Source organism: Hibiscus syriacus, unplaced genomic scaffold, assembly GCF_006381635.1.
Source record: "Hibiscus syriacus cultivar Baekdansim isolate YM2019G1 unplaced genomic scaffold, ASM638163v2 tig00110332_pilon, whole genome shotgun sequence".
Lineage (NCBI taxonomy): Eukaryota > Viridiplantae > Streptophyta > Magnoliopsida > Malvales > Malvaceae > Hibiscus > Hibiscus syriacus.
Genome location: NW_024062688.1, coordinates 8,811,917 through 8,837,939, shown reverse-complemented (window position 1 = coordinate 8,837,939; position 26,023 = coordinate 8,811,917). Strand labels below are relative to the sequence as shown.

Here is a 26,023-nt window from a genome sequence, read left to right as displayed (position 1 = left end):
GTGTTCATAAATATGTTCTTGATAGCGTCTCTGTTCGTTGTGATGGCCTCGTTCCTGCCATTATTATATTCGTTTCGACATGTCACGTACACAATCGAATGCCCATTTCTTGGTTTCTTCATGTCTCATCCGAGATACCAAACCGTAGAGAATTAATGGGAGAAAAATGGGATCCTTTTCTTTTTCCATCGAGAGAAAGAAATGAAGGGAAAACTATGACTTTTTTCCCCGGAATTTGGAGTGGAGAGCGTGGAGAGAACCCGAATACGGGTTTTGTTTGGGAATAGAAATAGAGAGATTTTGAGCCCCCTCCCCTGCTGCCTTTGTTTCTGCTTCTCCCTTCTCATCCGATCAGAACCCCCCTTCCATTTGGCGCATAGAGCTGTATATAAAGTAGTTCAATGGTTCCTTCTGTTTCGGTGGACAACACGTCCATTAACGGCTCGGGAATCACGGAACCACGAAGGCCGGTAAGTGAGCAAAAGAAGGGGAAGTAGGGACAACGTGCAGCCACCTGCGCACATGAAAAAAAAATAGGCCTGCAAAATCATTAATATAATTAATAAAAATATTAACAATAATAATAATAATAATAATAAAAAATAATTATACGATAAAATATTTTTTTAGATTCGGACAAAAACGGGTGTCTACACTAAGTTTAGGAATGTGAAGAGGAAACCAAATCACTTTATACCAGGAAACTTTGTCTCTATGAACTCTGATAGCTTCCCAAATTTCTTTTATTCTCATGACACTAGCAGTTAAATTAGGAAGGACTTCACTGCTCATTTTCACGAGTTTTCCGATGATCCAACTGTAGGAAGAGTTAATATTTATATCGCTTAGGTCGCTATTTTTAAACTAATAACTTTACGGTAGCTTACACCCGATTATTATGATCTACATTTTCGATTGATATTTGAATTGATTTCAATCGATAGACTGCATAAAAACCAATGATTTAATCATTTTAATTAATAACATAAAACTTAAAATTAACGAATCATTATAAATGATTAAAAAATAGAGAAAAAAAGTAATATTAACCGATTAAACCAGCTAAGGAAAACGCCATACGAGTAAGAGAATGAATCTACCAATATCTGCAGTAATTGGTGGATCGGCTGCTGAAATAATGAGGTAATTTTAATTCACATGAGTTTTTTTTTTTGTTATTTCATCATCATAGTCCATAGAATAAAAGTGAGTGGCCTACTAAATTCGATTACTTAATTAATTTTTATGATATTAATTTTCATCATACTTAAATAAATAAAATTATTTTTTTATTAATGAAATGAATAAAACTGCGATGTTTCTGTATTAAAAAAACATTTTATTACAAAATATTGTATTTGAGCTATACCATGAATATAAAATATATTCTAGAATATTTTGGACGTTAAAAAATGAAATATACGGAATTCTATTTTTGTAATAGAATGAAAAGAACAGGCTGTAACTGGTATTTTGTAAACAAAATTTATTTGAGCAAGAGAAATGGAAAATATAATAACAATCATGGAAATTTCGTGCAGAAGTGGAGAGATAAGATCTTAAGAAAACAGCAAAACCAAAGCGAAGCAGCCACATATAAATGAGACCCTACAAATACAAATCGTCTTCTTCCAAGCTTTCTCTATCTAAAATCTTCATCTTCACTTCTTTTCAGTCTCTTTTTCCAATCTGTTTCCCTCTCTCTACGTACCCTTTCAAACTCTTCAAATACCAGCAAAAATTCCCCTTCCCTTCCGCATTATCTTTCTCTTGTAGCCCTTTCTCTTCTCTTTTCAATTTTCTTCAAAATCAGTTTCCTTTGTTTTGTTTCTGGCTCTGGGGAGTTATATTCAACAATGGCGAAGGCTAATGTTGACAATTTGAAGCGCTTAAGAGCTTGGGTTCAAAACTACGATTGGGGAAGATGTGGGACGGAGGCACAGGTGGCAAGGCTTTTGGCTTTGAATTCTGGGGCTGAGATTGAGCCTGAAAGGCCATATGCTGAGTTTTGGATGGGAACCCATGACTCAGGGCCAAGTTTTCTGGATGATGACAATGGAGAAGGTGGGAATTTGGGTTTAAAAGATTGGATTTTGAAGAATCCGAATGTGCTTGGTCACAAGGTTTTGAAAAAATGGGGGCCTGATCTTCCCTTTATGTTCAAGGTTTGTTCTTTTCTTTTACACGTATTTCTCTACTTTCTTTCTGGGGATTTCCTTTGATTACTGGGAAATTGAATTTTGATTTTTGTGTGTGTGTTTGGAATTGGGTTAATGAGTTTTCTTTTCCATTTTAATGGTAATGGCCAGAACTTTTGCTTCAGTAGTCATGGAAATTGAATTCTCACCATTCATCTAGAATTTATATTTTTACCATTTTTGTGGTGTCCATTATTATTTTCCCCCCTTTGCTTCTTTGGGTATTTAGAAGTGTAAAATTTTGCTTTTTGGGTTGTTTTCATCTCAATTTAAGTTTAGATCAAAGCGATCAAGATAGAAATTGGGGAACTGGAATGGATCTTGGAGAAGTTAATGGCAAAGAATTAAGCTTGAGAGTTAAAAATGGCAACCAACAGAACTTTAACTACAATATGAGCATTTTCTTCTTCTTCTGGTATTTATCTTTTGCAAGTAAAATCCCAACCTGATTCTGTGTTTCATATGCTTTAATATAGGTACTTTCAGTGGCAAAACCCCTTTCAATACAGGCACATCCGGATAAAGAATTGGCCAAAGAACTGCATAAGTTGAAGCCAAATATCTATAAGGATGCTAATCATAAACCTGAGATGGCTTTGGCCTTAACAGAATTCAGGGCCCTTTGTGGGTTCATTACTCTTGAGGTAATACATGAATCATGCTCTGTTTTTGGTGGTGGAACTTCCCTTTGCTGGTTGTCTTCTTGGAGTGAATAACTCTTGCCTTTATGTTTGCTAAAATTCTTGGTAATCACATTTTGCAACTATATTATGGAAATGATATGCATGATGAAACTTTGAGTCCGAATCACATCTGGAATCGAGACATAAGATAATCGATCTTGATTTTCTGTGAACCCACTGTCACCTTTTCTGGTTGGTCTTGTTTTTGCCTAAACCGCCTAGGCATAAATATTATACTTGCTATCTCTACGTGAAATTTAAGTCACAGTGCCAGAACGTTCTCATGTCTATTGATATTAGAGGGTTATTAATATTTTGAAACTTGTTTTCTGTATATGTTATGATACTCCGGAACAGGTACCATCACATTTTAGAAGTTTGATACCCAGTCTAGCAATTTCATAGAGCTTCTGAATGCTGGGGAATATAATTTTTTAATTGTGAAAAAAAGGATAAATATTCAAGTGTATTGTTAAGCCTTTCTTTGTCCTGTACTGCTTATTTTCTGTTATTTCCAAACTATGTCGGCAATATCTTGAGGATTGTTGCAGGTTGTCTTTAATATTTGTTTTGTATTAGCTGAAGGATGCTTCTTGTTTGTACTTAACATTTTCTTTTGATTCTGCCAACTATTGTCATATATTTGAAGCAAGTATTTGTCTTCTTTGTAGGAGCTTAAGGGTGTGCTTATAGATGTTCCGGAGATCGTAGAATTGGTTGGCACTGCATTGGCAAAGCAAGTCTTAGATATTGACAGGCAAGATGGTGCAGAGAAAGCAAAATATGCTCTACGGTCGGTCTTTACGCAACTTATGTCAGCTAGCAAGGATATGGCAACGAAAGCAATATCAAAACTGAAAAGTCGGCTGCACGTAGAAAGTCAGGTTTATAAAATTCTTTTCTTTACTGCATAGAAGCATAAAACCGGTAAAGGTCAAGGCTCATCACCTGGTTATGTTTCTTCAAGAAATGATATGGACAGGAAGATTGATGTGGTCCTACCCTTTAGTGTTCCTTCATAAAGTGGCTGTTCTGAAGGCTTGAAGTTTTTTTTTTGTATTAGTCTGATTAGGCTTCCATCCACATATTTACAAAAAGCGGCTCCTAAGAAAGTTTTATTTATTTAAAGAAACCCTTTAACCTCATGCAGACAATAATAAACAAATTTTCCTTCTAGGCTTTAGTTTTCTAGGTCTTCTGTCCTTAGAATAAAATATCACTTCAGTACCCACTGCACTGACAGAAAAATGTCATCTAATTGTCAGAATGAAGCCGGGAAAAAATGTGGTGGTGGTGGTGGTGGGAGTTGAATGAAATAGTCAAGAGCCTAAATATTTTTTTAACATTGTATTAATTTAAAATTTTACAAATTTTGAAGGTACTAAATCATAAAGTTATCATTTGGGGGGTATAGAATTTCACCATTGTACTAATTTAAACTGTTGCAATTTCTAAGGGGACTCAACATTGCTCATTTCGCAAATGTTTGTTCTGTCTAGCAAAACCTGCCAGGGACAAAGATGCCATTGAGTTGTAAATTTGGCTGCAAAGAGTGCATCATATGCTTTTGTGCCCCCTCCCTCTTCTCCCCCAGTCAGCCTGGCACGGCTGATTCTCTTAATTAATTTTGTTTATTATTATAGACTTATGGTACTAATATCTTTAATAGATTATGTTCTCTTTTTCTTTCCAGCTTTTAAAGTTGTTGATGGTGTCTTCTGGGCATATCCTTTACCTTTACACTTCGTTCTGTTTTCTTTGGAATCAGTTACGGTGTCTGACGGATAAGGAACAGTTGGTGTTGCACTTGGATAAGCAATACCCAGGCGACATAGGTGTTGTAGCGGCCTTTTTCTTCAATTATGTGAAACTTAATCCTGGTGAAGCATTGTATCTTGGGGCAAATGAACCCCATGCATACTTAAGTGGGGAGTGCATCGAATGCATGGCAACATCAGACAATGTTGTCCGAGCTGGTCTCACTCCCAAGCACCGTGATATCCAAACTCTTTGTTCCATGCTAACATATAAGCAGGTACAAGTTTTTAATCAAGGTTTTGACAAATTTTTATTTGAGATTAAAATTATTCACAATGTTTCCTGTGTGTGGGTTTGAGTAATACCTCGTATGCAATTTTTCTTGCTGAACTCACTTCTTCTCTACGGAATTTGATTATACAATGCTTTTGGCTTATGTTTTATTTCTGTGGCTGGATTTCCGACATTTGTTTGTCTTCCTCAATGGGGCATTTTCCTTGATAATGTAAGATGGGAAATTATACACAACTGCTTGGATTTAGAAAAAGGTATCTCATTATGAAACAAAAATTACCCCGAGGCTCGTTCTCGTGTATTCATTGAAATTTATTCAAAAAAACAAACTTTGGTCTCTGCAGTTGCGTCACCTATTTTTCTGCGCATTCAGCTTCATATAAGAAACAAAATTTCCGGGAAATCTTGTTAACGTGTATGCTTGTGTCTGTGCTACGTATTATGTGCCGTAGAATATCTGAACATATATGCTTACCTGATTTGGGATTTAATATCTGAACGTATATGCTTTCTTCTATCATGTTAAGTCTTTTTATTTTGTTCTTATTTGACTTTTGTATTAGTTCTATGAACTAGAAGGTAACCGAAGTTATGTATCTTCAAATTTTGATTCTTTATTGTTTCTGTTCCAGGGATATCCCGAAATCCTGAAAGGATTTCCATTGAGTCAATACATAACCAGGTATCTCCCGCCGTTTGAAGAGTTTGAAGTTGATCGTTGCATTCTTCCAAAAGGAGCATTGGCAGTTTTCCCGGCCATTCCAGGCCCTTCTATTTTCCTTGTATTTCTTGGGAAGGGAACACTGTGCACTGGATCACGGGAAGACGTAGTCAAAGAAGGAGATGTGCTCTTTGCAACGTCGAACACGGAGATTAGCATTACTACTACATCTGAACTGCAGGTTTACAGGGCAGGAGTGAACAGCAGGTTCTTTCATGCTGCCTTATGACTTTAGAACTGAACCGGAGCCATCAGCAGCCTTAGGGAGTAAATAGTTTGTTAGTCATATAATTTTGCATGTATTTATGCCATCAGTTTTTTTATGCATTATAATGTAATTTTAGGACTTGCATATATATAGTCATAGGTAATACCATTCATGTTTATTAGAATATAAAAATGAATAAATTAAAATCCATTTCCTATATATCTGTACTTTAAATTTGATCTATCCTGGAAATGGTTTATGCAATTCTACTGACTGAAGCTTATTTTCATCTTGGGTTATATAACAAAATAAAGCTTTTGATTTATTTAAAAGAGCTTTTTAACTACTAGGCTGACAAACATAATCGTCATTCATCATCATTAATAAGTATAATTTACATAAACTATATGTCAGATTTATGTATTGAAAAGTAATGGATAAAATAGTAATTTACTAGTATTATATATCTCAATCTTGTTCTTCGAAGATAAATTAGAGGTATGTTTGAAAGCAATTACAAGAAATGTAATCATTAGGTACTGGCTGCATACTCTCGTAATTTATAAGTAATTACAATTCAATATATATGTATGGTTCTGTAGTGTAATTACACAATTTAGCGAGGATCGCTAATTAAAAATTGAATAAAGAAAGGTTTGAACACTTAATTATTCTAGTTTTTAGTTCTTACCCTTAACTACGGAAGAGTCTACCCATGACACGAATTAAATGACCTCGGAATAAATAAATTGTTGTTATTCCTTTAAATTTTGGATTCAAGTACTAGAAATGTTAGGGATGTAAATCTTCAATATCAAATAATTATGAGTTATCTTTGAACATATATGGTCTTATATTTATTCTAAATTAAAAAAAAAGTCTAATCATAATGATTGAATTACATTCCATTCAAATCAACCCAGTAATTACAACAGTTGACGTAAAAATGCCACACATGTATTACATACAATTATATCCAAATCTACTTATTTTATAACTTTTATTTCAATTTTTTTAACTTTAAGCTCTAGTTTTCTCTTTAAAATGATTTTCTAATTTTTTTTTAATATTGGCTTAAACGGCGGCTTGGTACCCTCGTCTATTTTTTTCTTAATTTTTTTATTTAAATCTAAATAAATATTTTTTTCGTTTTATTTTGTTTCTTTTATCAAATGCTTGATACATAATTATTTTTTTATTAAGTAGATATGTATTATATTTTTAAAATAAATATCAAATTTTAAATCTATACAAAATTAGATAATATAACATTCCTAATCACTCTACCAATTAATAGATCTCATAGACAAAATGATCATTAATAGTTACTAGTTTTATTTTTAGAAATAAAACATATATTTATGAGAAGGTTTGACTTTATTTTTCTTCAAGTCATTTGAATTTTTATATTAGATTTATGTTATGTTTATTAGATCTTACCCTTGAAAACCTAATTTATCATTTTAAAAAGTATTTTATGACTTTCGGAACACACTCATGCTATGTTTGGTTACATACGTATTGAAACAAGAATAAAAGTTAATAATTACGTGAGTTTGATTCATGGCATAAAAAAATAGTACTAATATAAATTAAAATTAGAAAGATAAATAAAAATTAAATAAAGAATAATATATATTTAAAATAAGAATATGTATCCATTCTTTTTGCATAAATTAAACTATGTGAATAACTAAAATTTAACGGATAAAATTAAGTTACAACTAAATCATATATTAAAATTCAAGAAATAAATAACACATCTACAAACAAAATATAGTATCAAAATATTATTGAAAACTTGAAATTGAATTAAGAACGGCCTAACCAAAAAGAAAAATAACAAGAAGGAATTGAATATTAAAGCCTAATCCTCCAACGAAGGCCAGTCCTAAACATTTGAGTTTTATGTGACGTTTTCTCTCTTTTTGCCCATTTATTCATTTTTATTTTGCTTGTTGAACACTGATTATCAGTAAAATTAACATCTGTTTAAGATTTGTCTAATCCAAATTAGACCACTCTCTCATAATAAGCTATAAATATTCTCCTTTTCAGATACCAAATTCGTTTTTTTTCTTCTCTCTTTGAAAATGATGTCCCCAAGGCCAATCTCTGAGGTTCGTGGATCGTCTCATTTCAGGTATGTTTTAAAATAAAACAAATCTCTCAATTTTTCAGTTTTAATTTGATTTTCTTTAGAACCCTAGATTTTATGTTTGGTTTTCCAGGGAAAAAGGAAATTTATGGAAGAATGAGAAGATCGAATTAAGACTGTAAATGAGATAAGACATATTGCGAGTTACTCGATCAAACCTCGATAAATACTCGGATCGAATGGACTCAACTTGAAACGAACTACTCGATATTCGACTCGAAAAGTTAGTGAACAACTTGAAAATATAATATATTAAAATTTATTTTTTTTAAAAAATCAATTATTAATAATATTAATATTTATGTATTGATTTTTTTTTAAAATACAATAAGATTTCATGATTTAGTTTAAGGCTTCATTCGAGTGAAATTTAAGATTTTTTTTTCATTTCGAGTCTTTTCGAGCTGTTCACGAGCTTCAGTTCAGGATTTCGAGTTCGAGTCGAGCTTGAAAATTTTAAACTCGCGAGTTTTCGAGTCGAGTCGAGTTTCATTTCAGAGTTTTCTAGTCGAGTCGAGCTCAGCAATACTCGAGTTCAACTCGGCTCGTTTACACCCCTAACTGGAATCTTATGTTTATGTTGCAGATTTTAGGTCAACTGTTTTTTTTACTTAAAATGATATTATGAAATTCATATAAATTTGATTTACTTTCTGTTTTCCGGCATTTTCTTGGCAACACCTTACCTTGTTTTAGCATCTAGCGTGTTTAGCATTACTGAACAGAATACTGTAGCTTATCAATTTGCTTGATCAAAGAAGTAAGCAGCTAAAGGCTCTCGAGTGCCTTTTTTTAATTGTCTGCTTGGCTTAATGTTGGTTGAGAGCTTTGCCTTTGCATTTTACATATTTGTTCCGTCAGTGGGATTTCAGTTTTTCATTGTTGATATGGCTTCTCACTTCTTCTTTTTTATAAGAAGAGTATGCTTCGTTAAAAACCTCCTTCATGATTGATGGATCACAAGATGCTCCTTAATCAGCAAAATGAGGAAAAGAGTGCTTTAGAATTCATTAATAACCGAAAGATCTCTATGGATTGCTTGGAACCATGCTTATGTAATAAAGGGTAGAAATCTATGGCAAATGGAAAACAGAACCAGTTTCAGTTGGAGTTTCAATCGTATCCTCGAATTACGCAGTGCAGCAACCACACCTATTTCGAATGGGGCATCCTCTATTAAAGACATTTGGCAGGAGATTAGGGTGAAGGAAATCAAAGTTCCCTGGCATTCAGTGATTTGGTTCCCACAACATATTCCTAAGCACAGTCTCATTGCTTGGATGACAATCCTCGACAGACTGCCAACCCGAGACCGACTGATGAGAATGGGAATTATCACCGAAGGGAATTGCGTTCTGTGCAATGATAAAATGGAATCTAGAAACCACCTGTTCTTTGACTGCGATACTGCTTCATTCTTATGGAAAAATATTCTAATTCTCAGCAGCATCAATAAACAATGCTCAACATGGGAGGAATTGCTAGTTTGGGCTTCTAGATCTTGAAAAGGAAAGTCTCTCTTATCTACAATCCTTAAGCTTGCATGGTGTGCTTCTTTATACCTTTTGTGGGAGGAGTGTAACAGATGAATATTTAGAGGATACCACCGAGCCAATGATGATCTCCTGATTTGCATCAAAGAATTTGTAGGAATCAAGCTTAGGAGGAAAAACATTAATAGGACTGATAGAGTTAACTCTAACCTTTGTACTTCATGGGGTTTATATTAGAACCGATCTGATATTTTTTGTATGTAGTTTGTACATTAGGTGTTGAGATCGGTATTTTTTGTAGAATTTTATGCTTCTTTGGGTAATAAAATTGATGAATTACCCAAAAAAAAATAACCGAAAGATACATAATGTTTAAAAACAAACATAAACACTCCCTTTACATAACCAACCCAAAGCATAAAAACAGCCTAAACAAAACAGTGAAACTAACCAATACCAACCTTAGCTAAGCTATCAGCCTCAATATTGGCTGACCTAGCAACTCATCTAATAACACCCTTCAAATCTCTTAGCATAGTAACAATGTCTTTCACTAAGTCTATATAGGCATAGGGACAAATGTCATAATTCTTAACCCAATCCACTGTTAGTTTATTGTCACTTTCAATTATCAAACGTTCTTTAAACCGCTGATGGATCGAATCAAAGAAAATTAAGCCCTTCTTGATTGCCTTAATCTCCATCAAAAGAGGAAGACCTGGACCAGCATCCTCTTGGAAAGAACCCATCACCTAGCCATCATCAACTCTTAGTATGCCACTAACACCACTTCTCCTCCAATCTCCACTCACAGTTGCATCCATATTTAGTTTTATAAAGCCTTTTGGAGGAGGAGACCAAGACATAATTTTGATGATTAAAAACCTTGAAGGAGAGCAATAATCCCTTATAGAGGGATCATTAATGAGAGCATCCTTTAAAATAGACACATCCTTGAATTTAGCTAAGAACCAAGTAGCGAGCCTACATCTTGTCATAAAGAATAGATCAATCTGATCTAACCTTTCCCCTTCAAACACAATGACATTACTAAATTTCCAAATGGTCCAAAGAACCATTTCCGGAATGAATGACCAAATAGAAGAATAAGGCACCATATCTTCCCAAGCTAACATAAATCTTTGAGTATTGCCCTGTAAAACTGAACTAACATCCCAAAATCTCAAAAATATATTCCATAGGGACAAAGCCACGAAGCAAGTGAAAAATAAATGTGAAGAAGATTCAGCCTCCTTTCTACAGAAAGGACATGCAACATCTACAATAGCCGAAACCCCTATCCTCTGTAATTCTTGTTTTACTGGCAATCTCTGATACACTATCTGCCACATAAATATTTCCACTCTAGGAGGCACCAAGCCCCTCCAAATGTTATTCATCCAAAAGGACTCAGCTGTTGACACATGGCAACATGACTTCACACTCGAATTAACAAAATAAATATCTTCCCCATTCCCTCTCCAGACCAACCCATTTGTCAACTCATGTGAAAGACTAATATTGTGAATTATAGCCATTAAATCAGAAAATTGATCCAGTTCCCAATCACTCAAATTCCTTATCATCTGAACATTCCAAGACCAACATGATGTCCGAAACTCACCAAACTCATTTAGCTTCCCATTCTTGTTTAAAGAGAATAAACAATCTCGGGAAAACAACTTTAAGAGGAGAATCTAAAACCCAACTATCAAACCAAAATCTGATGCTCTCTCCATTACCCACTCAGACTTTAAACAAGCTTCTAAACTTAGCACCAAACTGATCTTCTTTGAAATGATTTTTAACTACTGATTTCCATATCCAAGAAGTATGTGCATGAAGTTTGTTCTTGAACAACAATAATCTAGGGTCTATATTATATTTGCTACAAATCACCTTCTTCCACACAGTCTCCCTATCATTAGCAAACCTCCAAGACCATTTCCCTAGGAGAGCTCTATTCATATAACTGAGATCCACAACACCAAGACCACCAACACTTTTAGCAGTACACACTATCGACCAATTAACCCAGTGAATTTTTTTGAACTCTTCCCCTCCTCTCCATAAAAATCTGGCCATGATGGAATTGAGTTTAAGAATCACCGAAGAAGAAATCTTGAACAGAGACATGAAATAGGTAGGTAACGAGCACAAAACTGCCTTCAATAAGACCAATCTTCCTACCATTGACAGTGTCTTAGCCTTCCAGCCGGCTAACTTTTTATAAAACTTCTGCACTACCGGATCCCACAAAATTAAAGAATTTCTCTTAGCACCAAACGGCAACCCAAGATATTCCGAAGGGAAATGTCCTACTGAACAACCAATAGTAATAGCCCACTGCATTACCTCTTTCTCACTAATATTGATACCAAATAATTTACTTTTAGTGAGATTCAGTTGAAGACCGGACATAACTTCGAAAACTCGTAGAGCCCTCATTAAGAATCTGTTTCTTCGATGCATTACAGAAAATGATGAGATCATCTGCGAATTGCAGATGAGATAAAGTAAAAGAAACCTCATATTTGCCAAAAACCAGACCACAAAATATACCCGAAGATACCGCCTTAAGGAGCAGAGTAGGTTAAGAAGCTCGCCAACGAAATTAAACAACAGCGGGGACAAAGAGCAGCCCTATCTAAGACCTCTAGCCATTGGAAATTCTTCAGTAGGAACACCATTAACCAACACTGACACGGAAGCTGCTGTAACACATTTCCGAATCCAACTACACCATTTTGTTTCGAACCCCATTTTAGCCATTACTTTAAAAAGAATATCTCAATCTATCGTATCATAAGCCTTCTTGAAATCCACCTTAAACACGCAACCCTTCAGTCCTTTCTTTTCCACAAGTCAATTCCTTCATTAGCAATAAAGAAGCAGTCCAATATTTGTCTACCAGGAATGAAAGCAAATTGCGAATCACTGATAATATCGTTGATGCAACTTCTCAACCTTCTCGAAAGACACTTGGAAAGAATCTTGTACATCCCACCTACTAGGCTAATAGGTCTGAAATCATCTAAACCCCCAATATTAGAGCCCTTTGGAATGAGAGTTATGAAAGGGTGATTAATGACATGCTCCCAATCTTTTCCCAAGAAAAAAATTATGAAAAATTTTCAGAATATCAACTTTCAAGGAATACCAAAACCTTTTAAAAAAATCCCATATTCAACCCATCTAGCCCAGGAGCTTTGTTACTATCATAAGAGTTTAAGGTTTCCCAAATCTCATCTTCCGTAAACTCCTTCTCTAACATAAGACTATGCTCCATAGATATTCTTGAAAAATTCAACTTAATATCCTCCACTTTCAAAGTTGAACGGCAGTTAAAAGCTTCAAAGAAATGATCTCTGACACTTGTCTTGATAAGAACAAGATCTTTAATGATTTCACCTTTAACATTAAGAGAATTTATCCTCCTCCTAATAGTAGCACATGTGTGAAAAAATTTAGAATTCCGATCTCCATCTTTAACCCACTTCTCTCTTGAATTTTGGAACCAGATTTGCTCCTTAATTCTATAAAGTCTCCAGAGTTCATTTCTCAAAGACCTCAACTCTGCTACACTGTCATAAGCATTGGAAATTTAGTTTTGCTGAATCCTTTTTTTCTAATTGGTGAATCTTGTCTTCTAGGACAGAAATAACATCTCGTGGAAACGGTTTCCTATTTCCATACTAGCTCTTAATGGCAAATTTCATGTTTATGAGAATGCTCAAAATTCCAGCATTTCTTTTATCCTTCTTGAACTCCTTGATAGACTGTACAACCTTATCCCCAAAACCATCCTCAGTCATTAAATAATTAAACAGTCTGAGCGGTCTTTTGCCCCAATAATTTTCCCTATTCTCAAGAATAACGGCATTATGATCAGAAATAGATTTAGGAAGTAGAGATTGGGTGATAACCGAAAAAGCTGATGAGAAACTAGCGTCAACCAAAAACCTGTCCAATCTCACAAAAATAGGAAAAACCCGATTACTGCTCCAAGTAAAATTCCCCCGATTAATGGCAAATCAATTAGCCCCGTTTGTTGAATAAAGAGACTAAATATTTCCATAGAATTCTTGTTCTGGGCTCTACCTTCCTTCTCATCTTCAGTTAAATAGGCATTGAAGTCCCCTCCCATACAACAAGGTATATTGTACCTATTTAAAAACAGTCCCAGCTCTTCAAAAAAGCCAGCCTTCTCTTCTTCCACAGATGGACAATAAACGTTAATGAAGCCACACCTAAATTGGTTGGATTTAAACTTCCCGAAAATGGCAATAAACCTCCTGTGAATATGCTGATCTTCTAATTCAAAAATACTATCATCCCAACAACTTAAAATACCTTCTGAGGAACCTGCTGCTGGCGGCTCAAAGAATCCTTGCAACTTATTCAATCCATTTCTCCTTAGAAAAGAACTTGGTATAATCTCAAGTTTTGTTTCTTGTAGAAAAAGAAACGATGGTTTTTTCTCAAAAAATATTTTTTGTACAACTCTCTGTTTTTCTTTTTTTCCAAACCCCTAACGTTCCAGGACATAATGACTAGCTTTGGCACCATATTCTTGTTCGATAATACCAAACAAACCCCGGAGTTACCCACCAACTCAACTAACTCCACTCAATCCTTTCTCCAAATTCAATATTTTTTATAGAAAAGCTTTCTTCCCTTCCTTGAAAGATATACCCAATATCTTGTTAATTTCCCAGGTAGCAATAGCTTCGTCCATCAATAATGGAAAAACTGATGAGGATATTGTAGAAACACTAACATGATCTAAAGCATCCCTAATGAGGGATCTTTTAAACCTCCTGTTGAATCTTCTCATAATCGAATCATCGTTGTCCCCTTCTATAATAACGTAGCCTCTGGAATTTCATAATGACATCCTCTTGAAATTAAAGCCCTACCCAACTTATTACTCAAATCCCCCTCTGATACAACCTTAAAGCCCTGCACATTTTGAAGCCATATATTCCTCTCCCTAGACCTACTGTATACTCTCTTATAACTTTTGATTAACCTCCTTCCAACCGGGGCGTTCTTCATAGATAGCGAGCTTGCAGAACGAATTTGCGAACCACCTCTTGAGCTTGTAACCTTAAAACCTTCAACATACCCGTCTTCATCTTCATTCCCTGCTGGATCCTTTAGGCCAACCTCTGCTGATAAATAAAGTTGACTTTCCCAACCTTTACCCACTTCCCCTGATCTGCTGGAAAAATTCTGACTCACTTTTTGACTTGCATAACCGAGCCCAATAAGATTTACTGCTGGTCCAGCAGGAATTAATATGGCATAGGTTAAGAGAATATTCCCCTTGAAGAAAAAATTTGTTAGAAACTTAATTGAATGATTATCTCTACCAGTGTTGAGTACTGCTACGTAGTTTATGGGAAAATTTAGCTTAGTTTAGTTAAAGTAATGTTTTGGAAGGCAAAAGCATAAGTTGCAGCTTTAGGGTGATCATTGAGGTATTAAACTCTTAACAATGAATGAACTATTTACTTAGAGATTGAAATAAATGTAAATACTAAAGTACATTTGAAACACCGTTATACAATATACTTGGATATGGATTAATTGTATTATATTTTAGTTTGCTACTGCTTAGATTTTTTACCATTAATTGTTTTACTTGTAGGCAAACTCCATTGCAGATAATCCACATTGTTGGGAACTTAATGAGAATATGGTCAGTTTACTCCATGTATCGGTACCTGAACCAGACTGGAGCTTCAGTGATACTTTTTATCTTCAGTTGTCTGGTTCCATCATCTATCTTATTTTTATTCTTACAAAAGCCTTGGAAGGGAAGACCGCTCTCAAATACACAGGTGTAGTAGAATTGCTTCTTTTCATGAAAAAGAAATAACAATTGGAAGAAAGAGTGTTAACTTGTATAATTTTCCTTAATTTGTTCCTTTTTGAAGTCATCGTTATTTGTTTGCAGGTTGTTCCTTCTGTAATCAGTGGAGCAATAACAGCTTTATACTTCATCTTGTGGGGAAAGGGGCTTAAATCATGTGGACCACTTAGGTACCTTTCTGATGCATTAGAAATTCTTTCGTACTTCTGTCTATATTTGCATGTCTCAAACATGCTTAATGTAGTTAGATTGAGCATATAAGAGGGTATGTTATCTTTGAAACTTTGCATGCTTTATAAACATGATATAACTTTCTTATAGAAATAGTGCCTGTTTATTTTCCTTTCCATTTTCTCCTATGTCAGAATTATTAGCATATGCAGACATGTAAATATTTATTTATTGAGTTTATGAGATATCATTATGCAAAATGCATGTAAATGTCTTATTGTAGTGTCAAACCTCTTGTTCTTGCTTGGACAATTCCTGTAATGAACCCTATTTAATCTGTTGTTAGAAAAATGCATCTTTCACAAATTCTAACCCCCAAGTCCAAGCCTTATGAGAATTTGTTCCAAATACTGGCAAGCATGCACATGATAATTTGGGTTTCCTCATCTCCATGGATTACTTGATAGCCTTATGTTAGGTTGTGACTCATCGCTTATAGGGTATTTGATTTAGGCCAGATGTTTGACACAAAATAATGTGTTTTGTTTTAATTTGAACTGTGCAAAAATTTTTTGTTGTGGTCCTTGCAATTTCTATTATATCTTTAAATTTATAGGCAACACTCTGGAAGTTCATTAATTTATGACCTCTTAGGCTCTATTTTGAACTCTCTCTTTCTCTTAGGCTCTATTTTCAACTCTCTCAAACATACACACCACACACACATTTTTGGGAGGCCTGTTGCTTATTTTTGGTCGTCCTGAGTTGGATCCCCTTCGGGCATTCCTAATATTATCTAAGGAGGAAAAAGAGGAAGCTTTCAACACCCCAAGAACATTGGCCAGTTGATACGCTGTATCATCAATCATATACATTTGTTAAAATAATTTTGTAAGTTCTAGGAAAAAATAATTTGTAATATAAATTAAGTTTACAAATATATATTGATATTTACATACTTTATTAAATATGCTTAATTAATATTATATATATTTAACATTTATGTCAAATTAGCTCAGTTGCAGAGTTTGGGTTTTCAAAGCATTTCTGTTTTTGTTTCTGCGGCTTATCATCAATCTTGTCATGGTCTTTAACCCTTATGAAACTTTTAATGGTTTCCATGGCTACATTAATTTTCATTTTTTTGTTTTCTCTAGAGCTATATTGGCGGAGTATTCTGGTGTTGTTCTTGGAGTATTATCTGCAGTATTGTATGGTAGAAAAGGCCATGTCTGGAAAAAGGTGAACACATTTGACCACAGTCTATAGCTAATTCGTTATTTATATTCATGTAGAAGAGATTTGTGCCTCCATAGTCTGGGGTTGTGTTGCCTTACATCAGAAGTATTTGGACAGCACATTGGTCTTATTGCCATATTTGTTTAGAATTGAGATCAGTGATGCTATTAGGATCAAATTTAATGTCCCAAGCGTCAACATTAATGGATCAAATATCTGATAATTGATGTCTTTTCTTATGGTTTACCAGGTTGGTGGGCTTATTGCAATGGTGGCATCTTTTTATTTCTTATCTCAAGGCTGGGCTGTTGCAACACTTTCTCCATTCTATATCCTATTATAGGCTTTCCTCAAATCTTGGTCCCTAGGATACAACCATCCATTAGGAGCGCTGTTTAATATCATCTTATTTGACTTTTCTCTGTAATATCTAGACAGTTATCTTTATTTTCATGATCTGGTTATTCAAGTTTGATTTGATAAACTTAACAATAAAATACCATTCAAAGATAGCCTCGATTCAGTGGTTCAGACTGAACAAGTATTGAGCATGAGTCAAATGATGGTTCCCATCTTGGCTGGGATCTTATCAGCTCTGAGAAGGGTGATTGCGAGGCGGGTTTCACTCAAGGTGTTGATATTAATGCATCTGTAGTTATCTTCTAGATTCTCATTCAACTGAAAGTCATATCTACTAGCCTCCAACCCCCTCATCAATACTAACATAATTTCTTATTGTTGTCATTTTCTGCCTTTAGAATCAACTCAAAAGGCGGCTTCATGCAATAACCATTGCTTCTGCAACATCTTTTTTATTCCCTGTGGCCATGTGGGACTTTATCATAGTAAGGGTTCTGCTATTCCTATTCATTTTTGTAATTTCATAGTGTACAAGTTTAGTTTCATTTTATGGATCTTATCTAGTTTGAGAATTTTTTATTCTTCTCTGCGTAAATTGAATCAGGGATCCTCTGACAGCAATGTGGAACTGCCATTTTCTGCCTGGCCTTTTCTGAGTACTGTTCTCTTAGGAATAATATTGATATTCTACGTCGACAGCATCGCAGAGGAGAAGTATGACAGTAGCTAAAGCAGTGCTATGGCTTCTATAATTTTTTCTAGTTTTTAAGAACTGTTACATTATTTCATCAAAATTTTCAGACTAGTGCATATATAATGTGCCAGAAGCCTCGTTCTACATTCCTTTGTATCCCTCTTTTCCCCTTAAGGTTCTGCATAGTGCATACACTCATTCAAATAATCCTTTAAAAAAAAAAAGATGGGGGGGTGTTATTTTGTTGATTGTAATTTTGATTGGATAACTTCCATTTATTTCAGCTTTAAGCTTTTTGACTAAATACAATGTAAGACTTGTATATAACTGAAGCTACTTCATCCGTTCATAGGTTGCATGTGGTTTTCTCTTCTCCGAGACATTTAATGGCAGCTGGAGGATGCATAATTGTCATGGAGATTGCGTATAAAATGGACTTCTCATTTCCAGGCTTTTTAATTTGTTCCTCAATATTAGGCATTGGTATGTATAACTTCTTCATTTTTCTTTAAGTGAATGAGCTATGGATAAAGAAGTCTGCATCTCCTTTGGAGTATCTTTTTCCCTTTTGATCTAAATACTGTTGATTTCAACGCTTACACATAGGATGACCCCCAAAAGACAGTAAACACATAGGAAGGGATCGTGTATCAAAGTTTTGTTTTTATTAATCATTGGATATGCCACAATTTTATTTATTTTATATCACAGATCTTGTCTGTTATTTGTAAGAAAAATCAAGAAGTTGGGTCTACCACATCTTGCCAGGCAAATATATCACCAGAAGGAATATAGACTATTATATCTATTTCAAAACATATTAGACCATAATGAAATCTTATTCTGCTTCCTTTCCATCTTATCACCTCTCATTAATTCCTTGAAGGAGGCAAGGAGCTCTTTCTAATGTTTGTTTTTGCAACAAAATTTGGTTTTCTTGACTCATTACTGAAATTTCTGGGAAAAAAACTGCAAAAAGCTTCAATGCAAAGCAATATTTTTGTGACTAAATTTCAAGAGATTTCCTATCAAATTTTTTTTCAAGAGATCTTATCTTTGATTCTCCATAACTTTGTAGGGATATACGAAGCAATTACCTTGGAACGTGGCAGGAAAGATTCTCTTCAAAAGGCAGATATATCAAATTGCCTTCTCTTCCGACTTAATTTGTGCTGTTCTGGTATGTGAAGAATGTTCTTGTGCACACATCAAACTTCTCGTCTTTCTCTTACCTGTGGCTTTGGAAGCATAATACTGCATGACTGGGATTTGGGGTGGGTAGTATGAAGTGAATTATATTAATTTATGGTCACTTCATTCTGATACTTGAAACTGCACAATGTTGGTATGGGGAGGCAGGTCATTTGAGTAAAATATTTTCTGTTTTCTGAAAGATAAGAAGTTATTTTTACTAATTTAAAAAAAGGATGTAGACTATCAAGGTTAGCTGAATATAATTAAGGGAAGCCTAAGTAGCCAGTCAAAGATACTTTTGACATTTTCCATCAGTTAAAATGTTTTTGGGGAAGAGGTGAATAAGACTTGGCCTCTGAGTTTGTGGAAATATTCACCAAAAAAAACACTAGGGTAGCTCTGGAAATATATATATATATATATATATATAGATGGATAGATTTTTTTTGCGGGGGGGGGGGGGGGAGGGTGTTAGGCATTTGAAGAGCAGTCGTCCTCTTTTCTGTGGTAATGATTTTTTTTGCCGACTATTCTACCTTTTTGTGCAGTGACAACATAGGTTTTATGCATGAATATGCAATTTCTTGCAGCATTTACTGTGAGGATGTTGATTTTGTTACCCTTGGTTATGGGGCATGATGGGTGGTAAAATGCCATTGCTTTAATCAGTTGCCAGCCAGGTAATCCGCTGCCTGAATTTTTTACTGTCAAAATGGTTTATCATCTGAACCATTTCAAAAAAAATGCTAAAACAAATATAGACGATTGACCCTAGAGTAGCATTTAATAGGTTCTAAGGTTGTAATATTGATTCAAATTTACCTTTTGTAAGGTTGAAATATTGTTTCAAATTTACCTTTCTTTTATAGTTTACAGCTACCCAGTAAAAAGATAATGCTTGTACTTGCCCTTGAAGGGTTTAACTGATTACATTTAATCTTTTATTGGTGTTGGATACAGCTCCATCTACTTTTATCTCAGGACTGCTTTTGCTAATTGATGAAAATTTGTTCCTCGTTTATAATCTGTTGATATATAAGATAATACATCTACATTAAACTATGATGATGTTTTGGAATGTTGATTTGATGGATCGTAAATGCTCGGGGCGTAGCTTGTGAAAAAAGTACCTAGTGCTTGCATGGATCTGTTCCATGATTTGTATGTGTTTGTATTGTTGGTATTCTACATTCACGTTGAAAGATCAGTCATTGGAATATGCTGGTGATTTATTTTCTTGTCCTCGTTTGAGATATGTCACTGTTAAGAGATTATTGGAAGAAACTACCTACCTACCTACCTAACAAAAACAATATTATAGGAAACAAGAACCCTAACACTAAAAGGACTAGTAACCAAAGGCTGTACTCATCGCCCTTTGTGTTTATGCTCAAATACACTGTTTTTGTTGTTATCGACGGTGATACAAGTTGTTCAGTTGATATAGCCGGCTTTGAGACCAAAAAAAAAAATCTTCTTGCGCCTCATTCTTCCACAAACAAAGCACAAGTTATTCATACCCTCGTAAACCAGAGCTCGACACTGAACTTGAACAAATGAAGTGAATTTTCTTGTTTTACTCGGACACAATCGAGTAAAACATCTTTCGGCAACCATCGTGAAATTGTCAAACCATATACTTTAAAAAAGGATTTGCATATCATAATCTTCAGTTGGTAGTTTCTTTGGTAATCATACCCACTCTGGTAAAAGGACCAATTAGAAACTTACCGGCCATGAGTTATCCTGCCATAATCATCCGAGTAATGCAATCTGATACGATAGATAATACTCACAATCCAAGTCAATTGTTTCCAGGTCCATATTTGGTTGAGATTTAAGATACCGGAACCCTATGGGTTTTACAAACAGCGTAACCATAAAGGTATTTCCCCACCATGAATTCTATTCTTTCCCTCTTTAGTGAAATGTGGATATCCTTACTGTTCATGTATTCATTCTCACCAAGTTTAACCTTCTTTGTGCTTGGAAGAAACTCTTCTCTGAGAGAGCTTTTTCCTTCGGTTCCCATCGTATTAAAAAATCCGACTTTGATAAGGGAAAGGCACCATTAATAAATTGCTTTGATAAACATGAAGAAACAGAAGCAATTGATGTTTTTGATGATGTTCCAAGTAAAATTACAGAGAAAACACACTTTGTTCCATACAAAAGAATTTGAAGTTGAATGTTACTGAAATACAGTAAATCTCAGTGCATTCTATGTCTATCACCTGCAGCAGCAGTTCCTGCAACTGCTTTGGTAACAAAATGAGTAACAATTCCAATGGGGCAAAACAGCAGACAAAGAGAAACCGAATGCCGAGTCTCGATTTCATTTTGCAGTCCATCGTGGAAAACCTGCCTGGATTTAAACAATGAAGCAAAATGGTCAGAACTCGAAAGCTCGAACTGATTATCTGCGTGAGCATGAAAAATTCAAGAGAGAAACAAAACGAGAGATGGATACCTTGCAGCAAAGAGATCCACAGCCAATAAATGAATCCATGCAGAAGCTATAGTCATTTCACTAGAGAACATTTTGGCCATACCAGATAGCTAAAACTCAGGGCGTCAAAAAAACAGCACACATAAAAGTGAGCAGATGAGTTGCAGTCATCATCAACAATTGTATGCATCTAAAAAAAACAGAAGATAGGTTAAATAATGCAAGTCCCGGTAGACATGTACCTCTGGCAGCAAGTATTTACTAGCAAACATCAGCCTTAATGTATCAGGTGTCCACGACAGGTATAGCAGATATGCATAGAGAAGCCCAAGCACGATAAAGGGGACACCACTTTCCATAGTCTTTTTAGTCTGCATTCATAATTATGCAAGCCGAATACATGAATCCCCTAGATATATAGCAGCACGGCACAAAATACTTTACACAAATCAATGAAACGAAGAGAAGATTTTTAAGACTATAAGACAGCACAAGCAAAAGCTGAATCACAGGAGTGTGTATATCAATATATATACAAACCACCATAAAGATTAAGCAAAACTTCTGTCCGTAAAGGTTTAAACCATTAGGGAATATATTGAAATGGTTTCATAGAAAACACATAAACAATGTCCCCGACAAGGAAAATTGAATGAAAAACTTTGGTTCCGATAGAATTTGCACAGACATGAAGTTCAGATTGCAAAGCTAAATGGTGAAGAGGAACTAGGAAATCAGTAGAAGAGACTAATGAAATGAGAGATTTCCCTAGTAATAATTAGAAACTTACCAATTCAGCTTTTGGAGCAAAAACCATAAGAGTATAGAATGGAAGAACCGCTGCAGTTCCCAAGGTAAACATGCTGCTGGCGATTTGAGAAGTTGTCAACCCTGTAAAAGTGTTGCAAAACATACCAGTTAGGAAGAACAAAAGAAAAAGCTTAGCAACGTCAAATTCTAACAATATTCAACATATAGCGTCCATGCTACAAAATAAGTACATTTAAAGTGCACTTCAGCATAAGCATACTTGTTGTAAACCACTGATGGGTGCAAGTAGGACATTATTCAGCACCAAAGCAGCAGCAAAAGGAAATAACTGGTCCAGCGGCCAAGCACAAATCAGCACAGACAGAACAAAGGAAACAGTAACGGAACCATCTGATTTAGATCTTTTCACAACCTTTGAGCAGCAGTAATTTATATAGGAAAGAATAACATGTGGAACATGCCTCAAGAAAATGTCAGAGACTTCGTTTAGCAGCCTAATGCCAAAAGCAGATCAATTCCGTTTTCTTCACTCTTTCAGCACATGGTCAATGATTTTTGTTTTCCTTTTTCTAGTAATATTGGTTTCTGTTACATACTATAAGTGAGGCGCCAAAAGGTAACAGCAAGAAGGACTTAATGCAGATGAACTTTGCTATCAGATAAATACTAGGAACAGATCAAAAGTTCTACTAGTTGCAAGAGATGTACGACTTTAACAGCCAAAAGAGTATTCATGGAAATCCTCGAGGTGAAATTATGTTAAGATAAACGAGATTTGGAAGGACAATGGTGAGCAGCAAAGAAGAATGTAAGAAACTCTCTACGAAGTCGCACCTCCTGTTTCAAGATAGTGGATGATTCACAGAATTCAGACCATGTGACATGCATGAAAACTAGGAAACAATTAAAGCAAATGAAAAGTAAGTGCTAAAAAGAATTACATGAAGCTTGTACTTCAAAGCTTTTTCTAAAGGGAACAAATGTTGAAACTTCTTTTCTAATAACAAGTCTTGTTCCTTTAGCAAAGCTCCATTTACCAAGTAAGCCAGCTCCAATTCTTGCTTGCTGACTGGGATGATCTGTGCCCCTGGTTTTGAGAGCAGAAGTGTATCCTTTGTCCACTTTAACATTACGGTGAAGGTTACTTGGCTGACCAAAGTGACTAATCTAAAAGAAAGAAACCCCAAATTTAAGGATACCTCTTTAGCTTTAAGGTTAAATAGCAAAATGTCAACATGTTAATAAGAAGCATAATTACACAAAGTCCACTACATGGCTCATCACAACACAAGTTCTTTAACCGTTAACATGCTCTGGTAATCGAGAACATGTGAGAGAAGCAATGAAAGAAAGCGGATTATTTATTTTCAGTTTTAACTCATAATATTTCCTCATATTATGGGCAACTTTTTCTCATAAAATTCATTAAGGGAGACTACCCCAACCTATTATTTACTTACTGTATGCATTATTAGTTTAAGTCGAAAGTGTGAGAAAAAAACAGGAAAAGTTAGAGAAACCAACAGAAGGAACCAAGTACAAGGGAAAGCATAAACTTAAGAATGAGAATTTTACATGAAAATATAATCATTTTGAAAGCCTAACTGCAGAGTTTTACATAGTAAAGTTATGTCTATCATGCAGATTAGCAGAAATCCCTTAATTTCTTTTCTAATACATAAAGTCTTCATTTTTTCCCCCAGCAAGACAAACTCTCCAAAGCCAAAACCCACATCTCAGATTTAGCAGAAACTAGAGTGAAATGTGCCTATGAAATCGCCAAATAGATTGTACCAAAAGAAACTTTCAGCAAATCAGAGATACATTAAACAACAAAAGATAGAAACTTTAAGCAACATACAGATTAAGAAAGAAAATCAAAAGCTTCAGAAGCCTCAAAAGGTTTTTTTAAAGAAAAAAGAAAGAAAGAAAGGAAACCTTGGGTGAGATTAGAGGATGGGAAATGCAAGAAGACAAGAACATGGTTGCTGAAAAACTGAAATGCCCTTTAAGAAAACCAACAACAATGGCTTCTTCATGAGCTTTATATAGAACGCTATTGCTCAATAGTTGGCAATTAAAGCACTACTACAGCAAAGAATTTAAAAAGGTGATGAGATTAAAAAACAAAACATGGTGAGTTCGGTAATGTTTTGGACTTTGGCAAAAAATTCCACTAACTAAGACCGGCAAAAGAGGAAGGAAAGAGACATTGCCAAGTTTGAAGAGTTATATTTAAGGGTACTACTAAATGTACCGAATAAAATCAACTTTTGGTATCATTTACTAAACTTACAAATAAAATTATTATTTATAGAATTCTTTTTCAAAAAGTGAGCACCACCTGTCTCCCACGCCTAGCACCTCAATTAAACAAATTAGGAGTAACTTTAATGTTTCTTGTGTGTGGATTAGGAGGCCTACTATTAAGAAATTAATTAATTAGGAGCATATACCCACTCACCAGTCCACGATAAAACAAATTCCACCTTTGGTGAATATTATAAAAAAATCTATAAAATCATACAATTAACTAGAAAATAGATGGAAATATCAAACACGAGATTGATTATTGTTTCTGCATACAATAGAGTTGTTATAAGTCTAGTTAATGGAAGAAACGTCGGAGGATGTACTACGATTTTTCCGCTTTGGTCCAATCCACCACAATCAGAGCCACATGAGACAATCGTCATTGCATATATGAATGATAACCATTATATTAAAGCGAAATTACACGAAGATTGTATTGATGACTCATCCACTTTAGATCACATATAAAAGTGACATTGCATCTACATGGGAATATCCATATGTTAGTCGTCAGGAAGAGTTTCGTGAATATTCTTTTTGTATTCCTGAAACTTTTGACATATCGAAGTAATTGTGTAACGTTCAATTTATTGTAATTCTAATTTATTTATTAATGAATGTTTTAATATTTACTTTTTTTATACATGCAATTATAATTTTTTTTGGTGTGATTTGAGAGGAACAAGATGATTTAAAAACAAGACAATACAGAACCGTCTTGTTATGTTTCCGGAACCGCCCAATCTGCTCATACTCAAAACCTGCATAATTTTCGGAACATCAAGAATTTAATTGTCAGAAAGACCCATACCTATAATTACGACTGAATTAAGTATACATAATTAAATAATCTTAAAAACAATGTTGGGTGTATAAAATAAATTGGTTAATTAAAAACAATGTTGGGTGTATAAAATAAATTGGTTAAGTATTAAAAACAAATTAGAGTAGGGCAGTTGACAGTTAAATTGGTTAATTAAAAACAATGTTGGGTGTATAAAATAATTGGTTAAGTAATAATATTCACCAAAGGTGGAATTTGTTTTATCGTGGACTGGTGAGTGGGTATATGCTCCTAATTAATTAATTTCTTAATAGTAGGCCTCCTAATCCACACACAAGAAACATTAAAGTTACTCCTAATTTGTTTAATTGAGATGCTAGGCATGGGAGACAGATGGTGCTCACTTTTTGAAAAAGAATTCTGTAAATAATAATTTTATTGGTAAGTTTAGTAAATGATACCAAAAGTTGATTTTATTTGGTACATTTAGTAGTACCCTATTTAGACTCACCCATATTTAAATAGGATATTGTAATCATATCTGACTAATTATTCTTGGATATACTACACATATGACTATTATATTATATTAAAATAATATTTTAGTCGTTGAAGTTTTAAAAGTTATATAATGGTCATCAAATTATCTAATGACTA

At 34.5% G+C, this 26,023-nt stretch overlaps 3 protein-coding genes across 3 annotated transcripts; 2 read left to right on the top strand and 1 right to left on the bottom strand.

Annotated features, from left to right (window-relative positions):
- Window positions 1–1,659: 1,659 nt before the first annotated feature.
- On the top strand, window positions 1,660–6,040 carry LOC120119726 (mannose-6-phosphate isomerase 1-like). Its single transcript, XM_039139543.1, has 5 exons — window positions 1,660–2,165; window positions 2,675–2,842; window positions 3,553–3,765; window positions 4,650–4,916; window positions 5,566–6,040. The coding sequence occupies exons 1-5, from the start codon at window positions 1,857–1,859 to the stop codon at window positions 5,881–5,883; spliced, it is 1,275 nt and encodes a 424-aa protein (XP_038995474.1). The 5' UTR covers window positions 1,660–1,856; the 3' UTR covers window positions 5,884–6,040.
- Window positions 6,041–7,847: 1,807 nt separating this feature from the next.
- LOC120119177 (zinc transporter 5-like) lies at window positions 7,848–17,906 on the top strand. The gene is made up of 8 exons (XM_039139049.1): window positions 7,848–8,005; window positions 15,167–15,359; window positions 15,476–15,561; window positions 16,720–16,804; window positions 17,052–17,130; window positions 17,302–17,432; window positions 17,560–17,646; window positions 17,766–17,906. Exons 1-8 carry the CDS (start codon window positions 7,956–7,958, stop codon window positions 17,889–17,891), a joined length of 837 nt encoding a protein of 278 aa, XP_038994980.1. The 5' UTR covers window positions 7,848–7,955; the 3' UTR covers window positions 17,892–17,906.
- A 3,243-nt stretch (window positions 17,907–21,149) lies between these two features.
- LOC120119943 (protein ABA DEFICIENT 4, chloroplastic-like) lies at window positions 21,150–24,372 on the bottom strand. The gene is made up of 6 exons (XM_039139730.1): window positions 24,208–24,372; window positions 23,211–23,436; window positions 22,289–22,389; window positions 21,741–21,869; window positions 21,520–21,608; window positions 21,150–21,414 (listed from the first exon to the last, which is right to left on the bottom strand). The coding sequence occupies exons 1-6, from the start codon at window positions 24,250–24,252 to the stop codon at window positions 21,261–21,263; spliced, it is 744 nt and encodes a 247-aa protein (XP_038995661.1). The 5' UTR covers window positions 24,253–24,372; the 3' UTR covers window positions 21,150–21,260.
- Window positions 24,373–26,023: the final 1,651 nt, after the last annotated feature.

Excerpts from the sequence above, each read along its gene's own strand:
- LOC120119726 (XM_039139543.1), top strand. The coding sequence starts at position 1,857 with ATGGCGAAGGCTAATGTTGACAATTTGAAGCGCTTAAGAGCTTGGGTT. Across the intron at positions 2,166-2,674 it reads ATCTTCCCTTTATGTTCAAG|GTACTTTCAGTGGCAAAACC; the intron begins GTTTGTTCTTTT and ends GCTTTAATATAG. Across the intron at positions 3,766-4,649 it reads GGCTGCACGTAGAAAGTCAG|TTACGGTGTCTGACGGATAA; the intron begins GTTTATAAAATT and ends CTTTGGAATCAG.
- LOC120119177 (XM_039139049.1), top strand. The coding sequence starts at position 7,956 with ATGATGTCCCCAAGGCCAATCTCTGAGGTTCGTGGATCGTCTCATTTC. Across the intron at positions 8,006-15,166 it reads CGTGGATCGTCTCATTTCAG|GCAAACTCCATTGCAGATAA; the intron begins GTATGTTTTAAA and ends TTTTACTTGTAG. Across the intron at positions 15,562-16,719 it reads AAATCATGTGGACCACTTAG|AGCTATATTGGCGGAGTATT; the intron begins GTACCTTTCTGA and ends TGTTTTCTCTAG.
- LOC120119943 (XM_039139730.1), bottom strand. The coding sequence starts at position 24,252 with ATGTTCTTGTCTTCTTGCATTTCCCATCCTCTAATCTCACCCAAG. Across the intron at positions 23,437-24,207 it reads ATCCTCTAATCTCACCCAAG|ATTAGTCACTTTGGTCAGCC; the intron begins GTTTCCTTTCTT and ends TCTTTCTTTTAG. Across the intron at positions 21,415-21,519 it reads GTGGATCTCTTTGCTGCAAG|GCAGGTTTTCCACGATGGAC; the intron begins GTATCCATCTCT and ends GTTTAAATCCAG.